We start from the raw sequence: 13,527 nt of genomic DNA, 5'->3' as shown, positions 1-13,527 counted from the left end.
TTAGTAACATAGGTAACAAGAGAAAGATTGGCGAACAAGGTTCTGCCCTGTGTAAATATTCAATTTATCTGCACAGGCAGGGACTCTGAAGCCACATTTCCCCCCTTATTTATTTGCAAGGTATTTCATAAAGCAAAAGCATACTTAGCTAGGTGACTAGTTCCTCATTAACACATGGCTCTGGGGTGGCTAAAGGTATCTAGTTTAGTCCTTCAGATCCTGATATAACAGTACATCTATATGCTCTGACTTCATGTATGCAATAAAGTTCACTTAAGAGGGTCCTTTAGCTGTATTAATTTCCTCACTGTTACAGGCTTACCTTAGATCTCTCGGTTTACTTTAATGTAATGCTCTGAAGTCCTTAAAGAGCCATTTAATTCTTTGTAATTTGAGACTACACTGAATCCAAAACGCTTGAATTATTGGTCAACGAGCAGCACAGTACACTGCTCAGAATCACGTCAAGATATAGTTAGGAATGGGAACCTAAACTGGAACTTCTTTATTCAAACAGAGCTCCCACTGGAACTATAAGTATTAAAGCAGAATGTTTCATTTCCAACTGCAGGTCTTACACATACCATTGGAGTTGCTATGTCCACTGCCTGCAGAAGGCATCAAAATTAGTCCTAGTTTTCCCTAGGAAATACTGCTCACCTACCTCAACCTGACTGCTGTATTCTAACTAGACTACCCCACCATCACTACTCGCTCTTACCTGAAGCTTGACAGAAGCTGAATCCGGCAGATGATGTAGTGGTGGTGGCAGTAGCGTTGGTACCAAACACTGATCCACCCTGTGCGAAGCCAGCACTCTGCCCAAAAACTGGAGCACTGCTTTGCCCGAATAGTCCACCACCAGTGCTGGCAGATGACTGGCCAAAAGAAAAAGAACTGGGACTGTTGGTGCTAGATGGTGCTCCAAAGACATTCCCACCACTTGACGCTGCAGTGGAGGAAGACGGCTGGCCAAAAACAGGCATTGTCCCAAACCCACTTTGAGTGAAGGTAAAACCACTTGAACTGCTTGCTGGCTGTCCAAAGGCTGGTGCTTGCCCAAATGCTGGTTGACCAAAGCCACCTGCAGCTGCTGTGCCAAAAGCAGATGCACCGAACCCTGAGCCAGCTACCTGAGTTGTAGCTGCAGTGGTGGAGACAGTGCTGCCAGTGTGCTGACCAAATGGAGAAGATGCTGTGGTAGCAGCTGTTAGCTGTCCAAAAACAGAAGTGGAAGGGGTGGTGGTCGTGTCACCAACAGGCTGACTAAAGGCCGAAGCAGAAGAACTGGAATTTGGAGGCTGAGAGAACACTGTAGAACTTGAAGAAACAGCCCCAAATACAGAAGTACCTACAGCTGGGCTTTGAACAGATGTATCAATGTCCGCGGTGGTAGTCAACGTGCTTGTAATTTCTGCAGAAGGGGCGATGGAGGCATCTGCAGCAGCTGTGGTCACTGAAATGTTCTGGTCCAGTGGTCCAGAGGTAGAGACTGGAGGAACTGCCTCTGCCTTAGACTCACTAACACAGGTAGCTGTAGAGATTGTATCTGTGGAAGGAGTCAAGGAGGTGCTAGGACCTGTAACATCTGCATCTCCTGCTATAGACCGAGATAAAGCAGGTTCGTCTTTAACAGAATCAGACAGCTGTAACTGTGATTGGGGTGTTTGTGGCTGAGAAGTTAGAGATGCAGACACAGGTGTTAGTGTTTCTCCTTCAGATGGCTTTTCAGACAAAGGTGGTAGCTTGACATCCCCTGCACCATTACTAGAAGCTGTTGGGGAGATAGCAGTTGGCGCTGAACTCAAAAGACTTCCAAATGATAGGGATGCTGAAGTGGGGAGAGTTGCAGGTACAGGGGTGGATGTTGTGATACTGTTTGCTTGTGGAAGCCCAAATGTAAAAGGAGGCTTGCCGCCACCTGAAGATCCTCCAAGACTAAATACCCCAGAAGACCCTGTGCTGGTTAACTGGACATTGCCAAATATACCGTCTGTGGTATTTGTGCTGACTGATGTGGATACTGTATTGGTGGCCATGACTAATGTTGAAGTGGCTTCCACAGGTTTCCCTAACTGCAGAGGGCTGTTAAAGGTAAATCCAGGAGGTATTGTGGATGTTTTAGTTGGCTGTCCACCAGCAATGTTGGTAGATGGAGCTTTAACACTGACCTTGGTGTTATCATCTGCTTGACCAACTCTTAATCCTGAGAAGCTCCCAAGAGTTTCCCCAGCCATATTACTCTGAAATAAATTATCTCCTGGCTTTGATGGAAGGACTTCCAGTTTGCCAGAGGTTGTGGAGGGAGCAGAAGTGGCAGTCAGAGCAGGTTTGCTGTTCATCTGAGTGGCATCTACAGAAGAGCCACTCGCCACGGAGACTCCTGAAACGTTGGCTGACTTGATGGACCCAAAGTTAAATGAGCTCTCAGTGACTGTTCCAAATTTAGTACCCCCACCAAGTGAAAATGCATCAGGCTGACTTGACTCTTTAGCAGGGGCTGCCACTGCTACAGAGAGAGACATAAAAGGAATTAAAACGAGTTACAGGTTGCAACGCTCATTTGTCATCTGTATAGTACCGACATGTTGAGTGCTTTACAGACAGGTAAGAAAATACTCCTACCTCAAAGACTTTACGAGTCTCATGACTATCAGATGATTAACTATCCCTGCCACTTTCTCAAGCCCTGCTTTCATGAGGGTAACAATGGCTATATTTGAGGCCCACTTCATTATAGATTGGGTTATAGCCATTTTACATGCTCTTACTTCCTTCATTTTTCAACAGTTATAATTATTTAACTAAAAAGCCCACTCTCTTTACTACAGTACACTTTGCAGTTACCACCACTTTTTATACCCTTATTTACTTAGCAAAAAGTTCTGGCATGCAGTGAAGAACTGGTAGTCTAAAGCAGTGGCTCTCAGCCAAGGTTGGGTCACAAAACCATTTTCTGGCAGATGCTAAGTTTTCTACAGAATTAAGTCTTATATAAAATCTTAGCTATATAGAGAACATTAGCCACTTTTATCTAGTCTATCCTAAACTTTGAAATACTGAAGAAAAGCTCCCAAATGTAATTACATTTATTCAATATATAGTTATCAGAATGTACAATTTAGAATATTTTATACATTTCATCACATTTATATGACTTGACTGTAAATGCCTACTTTGGGCATAAATATATGGTACAATATACTTAAATTATGTATTAGTTTTGCAGAATTTAGACAGACAGAGCATGAGAGACTTGATGGGAATCAGCCAATTAAAAGACCAAGTAGTTTTGGGACCATACAGGGAGCAAAATTGAAAAGCCGTAATTTCTCTTCTATGCCCTTATTGACCCATATTTTTTAAAATAAATTAAAATGTCAAAGTGATACAGATTAATATATACTAGTAACAGACACTGAATTAGTATGATTTATTTCCTCATGAAACTTTAAGGTCTTTACCAATTTTCTTCACTCAATTCTCATCTCCACCATTAAATAGCTACCAAGGTTAGGGTACTCTTGCTGACCCAGGGAGAGTGGCATGAGGAACTGAAATTACTCATGTGTAATGCAGAGCACTACAAATAGTTCATTAGGCCTGCTGAACCTTCCAATCCCCCTTCACTACCATTATTTATCCAAATTTGTAAAATCTTGATCTGGAAGTTGAAGATTAAATGAAATCAGTTCTTCCCCCTTGCAAGAGATGGAATAATTGCATTCTGATACAGCAGGGGCTCTTCCATCCAGGTAGTTATTGGTAAATATAATCTATCCATAAAACAAAGGATTAAGTAGGAGAGGCAGCCTGCCTGTTTTTCACATCAGCTTCTGAGAAGCATGAGGCTATAAACCATTCCAAATCACTCACCATGTACACGTTCTACTTAAGGCTGATGGCACTAGGCAGCCAGCCACCTATACCTATGCCATTTTAAAGCCTGCAGATTAAAGATAATAGAGGAAATAATTTCAGATACTGCCCTTTTCATATGCTAATACTTCACTCGATGTTCTTGGGAACAAATATTTTGCTTACTCTTAATTGAAAGACAGGTGGCCTGAATTCCTGCATATTACATGGCTTAATCCAGCATATGGATACAAAACACAGTATTATTACAACTATTGCAATTTTAACCAAAAAAAAGCAGCAACAGAACACAAGAATTGTATGCATGAAAAAGGCATTAACTATTCATCTGGAGGAGGAAGAGGAATAGAAAAGACGTTATTTCACACTTCAGACAATTTACCTTGCGAAGCGGCAAGGCTGGGTGGTGTTGCTGCAATGGACGTGGCTGCACCAAAATTAAACCCAGTCCTAGGGACAAAAAGAAAAAGGGACAGAAGACATTTAGTTTATAGCATTAATACTGCCTTACACACAGCCAGTGAAACCCAGATTCCCAGCACAGGGGTGTACAAAATCAGGTTGTGTGTACATGTGTATGTACCCCTGCTTCCTATCCACAAACCTGTTATGACTGGAAATACTTCTGTACAGCAACTGACAAATGCAGGGAGAATGGCTTACATTTGTTTCCCTACCTATGACAAAGCTCTTAGAAAGTTAGAGACAGTAAGAGTTCAGTTCAATTCAAGACCCTTCTGACCACTTCATCTTCCCATGTCCTCTCTCTTCCATTCGCTGTTAGGAAAGACTCCATACAATAAGTTGACTTAGCAGAATATGGATTCGGTAGAGACTAATGACAACAGCAGCTACAGGAGCACATGGATTTATTTAAAATCAAGTGACAGCTTTAAAGCCAAATAGTTATGTATATAGACTATGGGATAATTATATGCTCTTTACTACCGCTCATGAAGGAGGAAACCATCCACAACATTATATACATTAAAAGATTATTTCCACAACTCATTTAATAATACAAACATACTTTAAGGGGGGAAATTCTTGAAATATATTTTAATCTAGTTTTAGTTGAATACAGAATAAAGCCACCATAATGAGGTCTGGGATCCTTCGGGGAATCTAAAAGCCTGCAGGAATTTCAGCATTCTGGTCATTTAACCTCGAGTCTCTGTGACAGATGCTGCTGCATCTTTAGGAGAAGTCTGTGTTGTTTCATTACACTCTGCAGGCACAATCACAGAAGCTCCACATCCAGCGGATGCACTCTAGGCTATGACAAGGGGGCTGTAACTTGAGAGGGTTTTTGCTTTTCTCTTATATACAAATTTCAACTTCCTCCTTTAAAGATTAAACGCCTGGGTCCTTTGAAGAGTGCAACAAGTCAAAGGGTTTACGTGTTATACCCAACATACAGATTAATAAACTAAGGCAAGAGGGATTAAGAGACCAAAATCATAGAAGTGGCAGTCTGCAACAGAACTCAAAGAGAATTTCCAAACCTCTGTTTTAAAATACTTGCCTACATCTGCTTCAAAAAAAGAAATTCACCTGAATGTGTAAATACACACAGAATATCTATTTAACCTGCCTTTGCCAAGTAAATTTAAATATATATGTTTATAAAATGGTTTTCATCTCACCCTTGAAACATTTTAGAATAAAGGTTATAATGTGATAATAAGGTACTCTTATCTCATTATAACTCATGCCTCACTGTGTGTTATTGCTTATGTAACAGAAAATCACCAGATGGCATTGGGACTGTAGTCACCTCCATGAGTAGATTACTTTTCAAGTCACAATATGGCATTCATGCTGTTGTGTCTTTTTAAACTTCAGTGAGTTCAAACTGGACTGTCTGTCCAGATTTCCAGCCATAAGTGGGAATTTCAGTGCTTGCGTGCATCAGAACCTTGTTAGCGTGTACACCCTCCCTTTTGAAATGAACATCTGTATAATCCAGGGTTAGAAAAATTACCTGGAGAACGAAACCTATCAGCAAAGGTTACAAGGATAGTCAAGGGTTAGCCCAGATCCCCTGCCTCTCAATTTTACCCTCTGGAAGAGGAAACTTCAGGCCTTCTCAACAGCTAGGAGCTGAAGATTTGAAGGTTCACTCTCTCATGTTCTTGTCCTAGCTTCACTGTTACTTCTCTATCCTGGCTGGATAAAGAGGTGATAAGAAAGCCAGATCCATTTTGTCTCTCTCTTCTTCACAGAGAAGTGACCATCCCCCATCACATGTTCTTCTGCCCCTCTCCAAAGGGGAGCACTCTACTTTACACTTGTCTGAAGCACACAGGTAGAGAGTGGTGTCTCTGCTGCACATTTAGGAGGCAGAGAGTGAATTCAGTTTGTCTGACCATCAGGTTGGTGCTTTCATCACTAAATACACTGCCACATTTACCACCACAATTAAACCCTTGGATTTCAACCCAACTGATTCAAAGGTTCTTAGAACTGTATACATTCTCCACAACCCGGCTAATGCCATGCTGCCAACCAGCCATCCAAAACCTATGAACAGAATTCCTCATCCACTTCTCCTGATGGAGAATGTTCACAGCAAAATAAAATTGTGCCAAATTCCCATAGCTCTTCTAACCTTGCTTATGTAGCCTCTCTCTGAACCATGTAAGCCTTGCCAAGCCCTTGACTAGAGCCATTAGCTTCAGTTACATACACACTGCTAGAAAAGTCTTATAAATTAATTACAGTAGCTATTTTTCATTGCTACATAGCTCTCTGATATTATTCGCTGTAGCAGCACTATAGTACTTAGAAGATATATCAAACAAATAAAAAGGCTCATAACTGACCCCAATGAAGAGAATGAAAACATCTTGTTAAACTGTGCAGCAGCCACTGGAGTTGAAGTCACTGTAGGAGAGGTCACAGCTGCAACTGTTTTTGCTGTCGCTTGCCCTAGGGTTACAAGAACAACAAAAGTTGCAGAAAACAGTACATACGAAATCAGTGCATCATCTTTTCACCATCAGGTCCCCCTCAGCATAGGCCTGTCATGTCATGCGCTGTACTTAGAGAATTTTTTAGGCCAAGCGCAGCAGATTTCTTACATATCTTATGGATCATGTACAGTATCAAAAGGAAAAGAGCAGTTCACAAACACACATTGTGTCCTATTGCACAAATTGGAAACAGAAAACAAAAGTCTTGCAAAATTCTAAAATCATATCCTCAGAAAGTGCATTTCAGTTTTATTTTATTTGTTTGACACTTATGCATAAAAGTATTAATGCTACTAGTGCAAGACTGAAGATCATTTGAACCATTATTTAACAAAACTGAAGTAATAATTTGTATTTGACTAGGAGCAAAGTTAATGGTCACATTCTCTCATAAAATAAAGATTATAGAGCAAACAAAATCTACCAAGAGATCCTTGACAGTGTTCCCTCCTGAAACCATCACCATAACAACCAGTGTTCAAATACAGAGAACGTACTATCAAATTCAACATCTGACATTTTCAACTAACATTTTAAGAGGCTCGTGTTCTTTTTTAAAGTATTGTTTTGTTATGTAAAATGTGGTTCCTGACTACTTTTATTGACTATTCTCTGATTAAGAAGCAACCTACATCTATGGATTAAAGGGAATATTTCATGAGAATCAACGATGTGATGGATTTCAGAAATTTATGCAAGAGGTTTTATAAAAACCCATACCCATTTCAAGCACTGCTATCTAACACATGCATGAAGATAACTCCTCCTGCTATCACTGATTTCCTCTTCTTTTTATACAGTGAAAGCAAGCAAGCATCACTGTAATTTTTAATCTTCTCAGCCCCATTCCATTTTAAATTTTGTTAGAGGGAAAAGGGGCACTAATTTGGAATTCTCAAGCTAGGTGTAACTGAACAATCTTGAGTGATACTATAGTTTGAGGTATTTTTGTTTATGGCGATAAAGGATGACTACTAGGTGATCTGCGTAACAAAAAAAGAGATGCATCTTCTAAATACTGACTTTTCAGAGGCTACTGGCTCTTTCTACTTGATGAACCTAGATCCAGCCCCCTCCCAAAACAAACAAAAAAACAAACAAACAAAAACCTTGGGGGGGGGGGGGAAGAGGGTTGAGGTTTAACTGCGCTCAACCTTTATTTCTTAAGAGCAAGATGGCTCCTTATTTTGAATTCCCTTTGCACCAAGAAAATGGAGAAGCCAGAGCTGCTATTGAGAAGTCACTGGAAACAGAAGAGTAGACAGGGATACTAGTCTGGTGTGACTTCAGAAAGATGTCTTGCTCCATACAGAAGGCTCACTCCAATCCTAATATTTACAAGCATGCATACACTTATCTAGTTATTTACTTTTATCTATTTTTTACTACAGAAAAAATGTTGAACTGAATAATGCAGGAGACAAGCAACACTGTGGGGATTTTTCTGCAATAGCTTCTTCCTACTCCATGAATCCCTTTTCTACACCATATTTCATAATTCTCCTAGCAGTCCCTTCATATGGATTTCTAGACATGATTTAGCTGTGCACTGAAAAACAAGGCTGATTAACAGTCTCTAGAGTATCCCCAAACTGATATGCAAAAGCCAGAAGAGCCTGGAGGGAGAAATTGTTTGACAGTCCCTTTGATCACATCTGAGCACAAACCTCAGAAGTCATAGAAAACCAACGGTGCAGTCAAATGGATTAGTGATTAATTCATGCTGAAGTATATTCAACTACTATTTAAAGCCATTTGCAATGAAATAGCCGTGTCTCATTTTCTAATAACTAATCCAGAACTGCCAAGTTCCAGGTGTCAGAGCGCTATGTGCCAACTGCTTGCCAGGTTCCTCTTTTGGCCTACATACCATACGGGATGGTTGAACAAGGCAGCTACAGTAGAATAGATTAATGCCCACCTACTATCCATCACTTCTTCAGTCTTAGGCCATGTCTACATGACAAAGTTAAGTTGACTTTATGTAAGTCGACATTGAGCCTCCGATTTAAGCAAGTCAATCCTGCGTGTTCACGCTATGCTCATTGGGTCGTCGGAATGCATCCTCATTAGCAGGGCTTGCATTGACGCACGGAGCACTGTACTATGGGAAGCTATCACACAGTGCACGTAGCTAACTGGAATTTTGGGTTGGGCTTGCAATGTCTTATGGGACCAAAACATTGGCACGGGTGGTTATGAGAACATGGCATTAGCCTCCCATTATGCACTTACCTCCCTCCCTTCCTGAAATCAACAGCAAACCAACCAAGCCTTTTTCGTAAGCCTGGGTGCCTGCGTGGACACCATAGCATGATCAGCATGGACGGCGCTCAGCTGTACACTGTTGTTGTGAGCAATACAAACACCCTGCACCTTATCCTCGAGTATTTACACAGCTGATACAGGAGCTGCCATGTGGAACAATGTGATGCCATGCAAGCAGCTCTGCTGGAACACAGAGCGGAGCAATTTACAGTTGATGGCAACAGTCAGGCATCACCTTGACATGGCTGAAGGCCGTTTCTGGGCCTGGGAAACAAGCACTGACTGGTGGGACCACATCGTTATGCAGCTATGGGATGATGAGCAGTGGCTGCAGAACTTTCGAATGTGTATGGTCATTTCCCAGAAACTGTGTGAAGAGCATTCCCCAGCCCTGATGCGCAGCAATACTAAAGTGAGAGCTGCTCTGACAGTTGAGAAGCGAGTGGCAACAGCTCTGTGGGAGCTTGCAATGCCAGACTGCTGCCCATCAGTGAGGCATCAATTTGGAGTGGATAAGTCTACCGTAGGATCTGTTGTGATCCAAGTTTGCAGGGCCATTAACAGACTTTTGATAAAAAGGATAGTGACTGTGCAACGTGCAGGACATAGTGGATGTTTTTGATGCGATGGGGCGATAGACAGAATGCATATCCCTATCTCGGCACCAGACCACCTTGCCAAAGAGAACAAACTGAAATGGGTACTTCTCAATGGTGTTGCAAGTGCTGGTGGATCACAGAGGCTGTTTCACAGACATCAACATGGGTTGGTTGGGAAAGGTATGTGATGCATGCATCTTTAGGAACACAGGTCTGTTCAGAAAGCTGGAAGCAGGGACTTTCTTTCCAGATTGCAAAATAATCATTGGTGATATTAAAATGCCAATCATGATCCTGGGAGACCTAGCCTACTCCTTACTCCCATGGCTCATGAAACTGTACACCAGCAGCCTGGACAGCAGTAAGGACCCGTTCAACCATAGGCTGAGCAAGTGCAGAATGGTGGTAGAATGTGCCTTTGGACATTTAAAAGGTCGCTGGCACCATTTGCTTACTAGGTTTGACATCAGTGAAAACAATATCCCCATTGTTATTGCTGCCTGCTGTGTGCTCCATAATATCTGTGAAACAAAGGGAGAAAAGTTTCTGGCGGGATGGGAGGGGTTTTCAGGCAGATCACTTGGCAGCCAATTTTGAACAGCCACACACCAGGGCAATAAGAAGAGCACATCGAGGGGCTCTACATCTCCATGAGGCTTTGAAAACCAGTTTCAGCAACGAGCCAGAGTAATGCGACACTTAACTGTCCCCTCCATTGCATTTTCTCCCCGTAAACTCCAGCCCCACCAACCACCATGTGTTGAATGAATAAAGAGCCTTTTCTCCTCAATCTGTTAAGTTTTATTATGCACACAAACACACAGACAGCAAAGAAAAGTAAGAACCTGGGGCAAAAGGGCTGATAACACTGGGGAGAAACAATGAAAGCTTGCTTATGGATGCACTGAAACAACAATCAAAGGTGTGGGAATGGTTGCCTTCTGGTCCTTGTACCCTCCCCTGGTGTTGAGTGCAAGGGATACCAAACTCCCTCTCCTCGCCCCACAGGACGTTTTGGGGAGGAGGATATAGAACTGGGCGAGGATGGCAGCAGGTTCAGCATAGGCTGCAGAGGGACTCTAGCATCCAGCTGCCTTTTCTGAACTTCAGCCAGACACCTCAACATGTCTGACTGCTCCTTCAAAATCTGCAGCATCTCTTCCTGCATGGCACGCTCTTGTTCCCTGCATGCTCTTCTGTCCTCCCTGTCCATGTCCAGGTCCTCGGACAGTGTAATCCTCCATGCTCAGAGCTCTGTCTTGTCACTCTTGAAGGCACACATTAACCTATTGAACATGTCCTCCCGAATCTTCTTTTTTCTGCCTTCTAATCTGGAAAAGTCTCTGTCCCGGTGTGGAGGATGGGCCCAATGGAAAAGGTTTCTGCTGCAAGGAACGCAACGCAGAAGGGTAGCATTGCCAGTGAACGCATTGTTTCTGGTGCAAGGTTAATTTTTTATTTTTCTTTTAAATAAAAAAAAAAACACCCCTCAATACACTTCACTACCAGTCACAATGTAATCACAGTCGCTGGCTATTGCAAGCATCGGTTTGCTGCTCCAGCTGTGGCGAGTACGGCCACGAGGCATGGGCGAGAGGTCTTGTGCTGCTGCTTTTGTGAAGTTGCCCTTGGGACCACAGGCTGGAACTTGAGAAAAGGCCTCTTTCCCCCCCAGCAACCTGGCTGGTGATTGAGGACAGGCACCAGGGTAGAGCCCCCCAAACAGTAGTGTTTTTTTTGTTTTGTTTTTTAAAAACAAAGTATTTTATGGGTCGGGGGGTGGTAAGGGGGAAACAGGAAGTCACCTCCCCTACCCCCCCCCTTTTTCCAATGCTGCTTGCAACACACAGTGATCCCTTCCAACTACAACCATGGCATGTTTGGGAAAGCGTGGTCGTGAGACCCATATTTCAGCAAATGGGTGGGTGGGTGGGTGTGTGTGTGTGTGTGTGTGTGTGTGTGACTAGTTGAATTGTTCGCAGTTTAAGGGCTAGCATCGAAAACTTCCTCCGTTTCCCCTAGGTGACCTGATGCAATATCACTCTCCTGAGGGCAACAGACGGAAGGGAGCAGATGCTGCAAGCGTCTGGATATAGAACAGGTCCTTATGCAGCAATGCTGCATGCTGCAGAGTTAATACTGGAGTGACATGGGAAAGTGTCCTACCATGGTGGATGAACTAAGGCAGACCTTTCCAGAAACTTTCTGCAAAGGATTGCAGAGTACCTCCATGAAAGCTTCCTACAGATCTCCAGGGAGGATTCCCGGGCCATCCCCATGCACATAAGCAGTCTTTTTCGGACAGCACCCTCTGCATAGCTGGAGTGGCCACTGATACCCACTACACCTATTTTTTTGTTCAGATTAAACAAAAAAAATAATGGCATGTAACCCCGACAGTTTGACTGGAAATGTGGACTCACCAGAGATGCCTTCCCCCGCATCACGCTCTGCAGTCAACTGGTCCTGCGCAGGGATGGGCTCCAGGGTTAAACACAGTTCTTGGCTGTCTGGGAGAATGGATCCTCCACTTGCCTGCCTCACATTCTCCTCCTCCTCCTCTTCATCAATGTCCTCCTTGTTGTTGCATCCTGGGGCTCTTGGGAGGCATCTATGGAGTGTTTTGGGGTCATGGTGGGGTCAGCGCCAAGAATCACATGCAGCTCCTCATAAAAGCGGCATGTCTGTGGGGCAGAACCAGAACGGCTGTTCGCCTCCCTTGTCTCCTGTACGCTTGCCGAAGCTTCTTTATTTTCACGTGGCACTGCTGCGTGTCCCTGGTGTAGCCCTTCTCCCCCATGCCCCGCACTATATCCCCTGTGCCTCGCATGATCTTGACACACGTCAGAGTTTTTTCTTCTGGATTGGAGCTCTGCCTGTACAGACTCTTCTCCCCACACAGCAATAAGATCCAACACCTCCTGTGTACTCCATGCTGGAGCGCGTTTGCAGCCTTGAGTCACCATGATCAGCTATGCTGGCGAGCTCTCCATGCTGATCAAATAGGAAATGAAAAATCAAAAGTTCCCGGGTCTTTAACAGGGGAGCGGCTGTTTCCTGTGTACCTGACATGCAGTGGAGTGGAAAGTACTCTCCAGAGCGGTCACAGCAGAGCACTGTGGGACACCTCCTGGAGGCCAATTCATTCAAATTACACAACGCAGTGTCTACACTAACCTCATGTCAACCCGGGGATGTCGAATCAAGCACTACACCTCACACAGAGGTGGAGTATAGAAGTTGACTTTATGGGCCACTTAACGGTGGAAGGGACTCGATCGTATAGAGACATACATTATTAGATCAACTTAACATAGCTTATGTCGACCTTAGTTTCTAGTGTAGACCAGGTCTTAGTCATGGAATAGCAAAGTCCATTCACGCGCATCTTCACTTTGAAGGCAGCAAATGACTATTGTATAAAGATGTGTGGGCAATTCCAAACTCTACATGGTCACAGCAGAAGTTAACATTAATCTCTGAAACATTCTTGTGTGCATGTTTGATCATATTTCAAATAATTGGTGTAGCTAATCATTGTAAGAAGGTCTGCAGTAGCCCTTAAAATAGGTAACTTATTGACTGCCTAGCATGGGTTATTCTGGTTAATACCCACAAATTCAGAAATGAATAGGAGACAGTATTACTGTTACCTCTAGACAAGGATGTCATTGTGGCACTTCAGTGGAAGTCCTTTACACAATCTAAGAGCTTGCCTACATAGTAAGTTACTGCATGGCAAGCCAGGGTGTGAATCTACAGTTCAACAGCTTGCCACAAAATCATCTCGTGTGGATGCAGCTATG

General features: G+C 43.2%; 1 protein-coding gene across 5 annotated transcripts in view; it reads right to left on the bottom strand.

Moving 5' to 3' along the window:
* Window positions 1-13,527, bottom strand: part of NUP214 (nucleoporin 214) — an 82,459-nt gene that overhangs the window by 16,376 nt on the left and 52,556 nt on the right. For all 5 annotated transcript variants that reach the window (XM_038374392.2, XM_038374395.2, XM_038374393.2 and 2 more), the window contains exons 27-29: window positions 6,705-6,810; window positions 4,262-4,329; window positions 722-2,509 (exon numbers count right to left, since the gene is read on the bottom strand). In XM_038374392.2, coding sequence (XP_038230320.1) covers window positions 722-2,509; window positions 4,262-4,329; window positions 6,705-6,810 — 1,962 coding nt within the window. The remainder of the gene's footprint in view (window positions 1-721; window positions 2,510-4,261; window positions 4,330-6,704; window positions 6,811-13,527) is intronic.

This window comes from Dermochelys coriacea, chromosome 16 (genome assembly GCF_009764565.3).
Source record: "Dermochelys coriacea isolate rDerCor1 chromosome 16, rDerCor1.pri.v4, whole genome shotgun sequence".
Classification (NCBI taxonomy): Eukaryota; Metazoa; Chordata; order Testudines; family Dermochelyidae; genus Dermochelys; species Dermochelys coriacea.
Note: the sequence above shows the minus strand (reverse complement) of the source record. Positions and strands in the feature narration are given on the sequence as shown.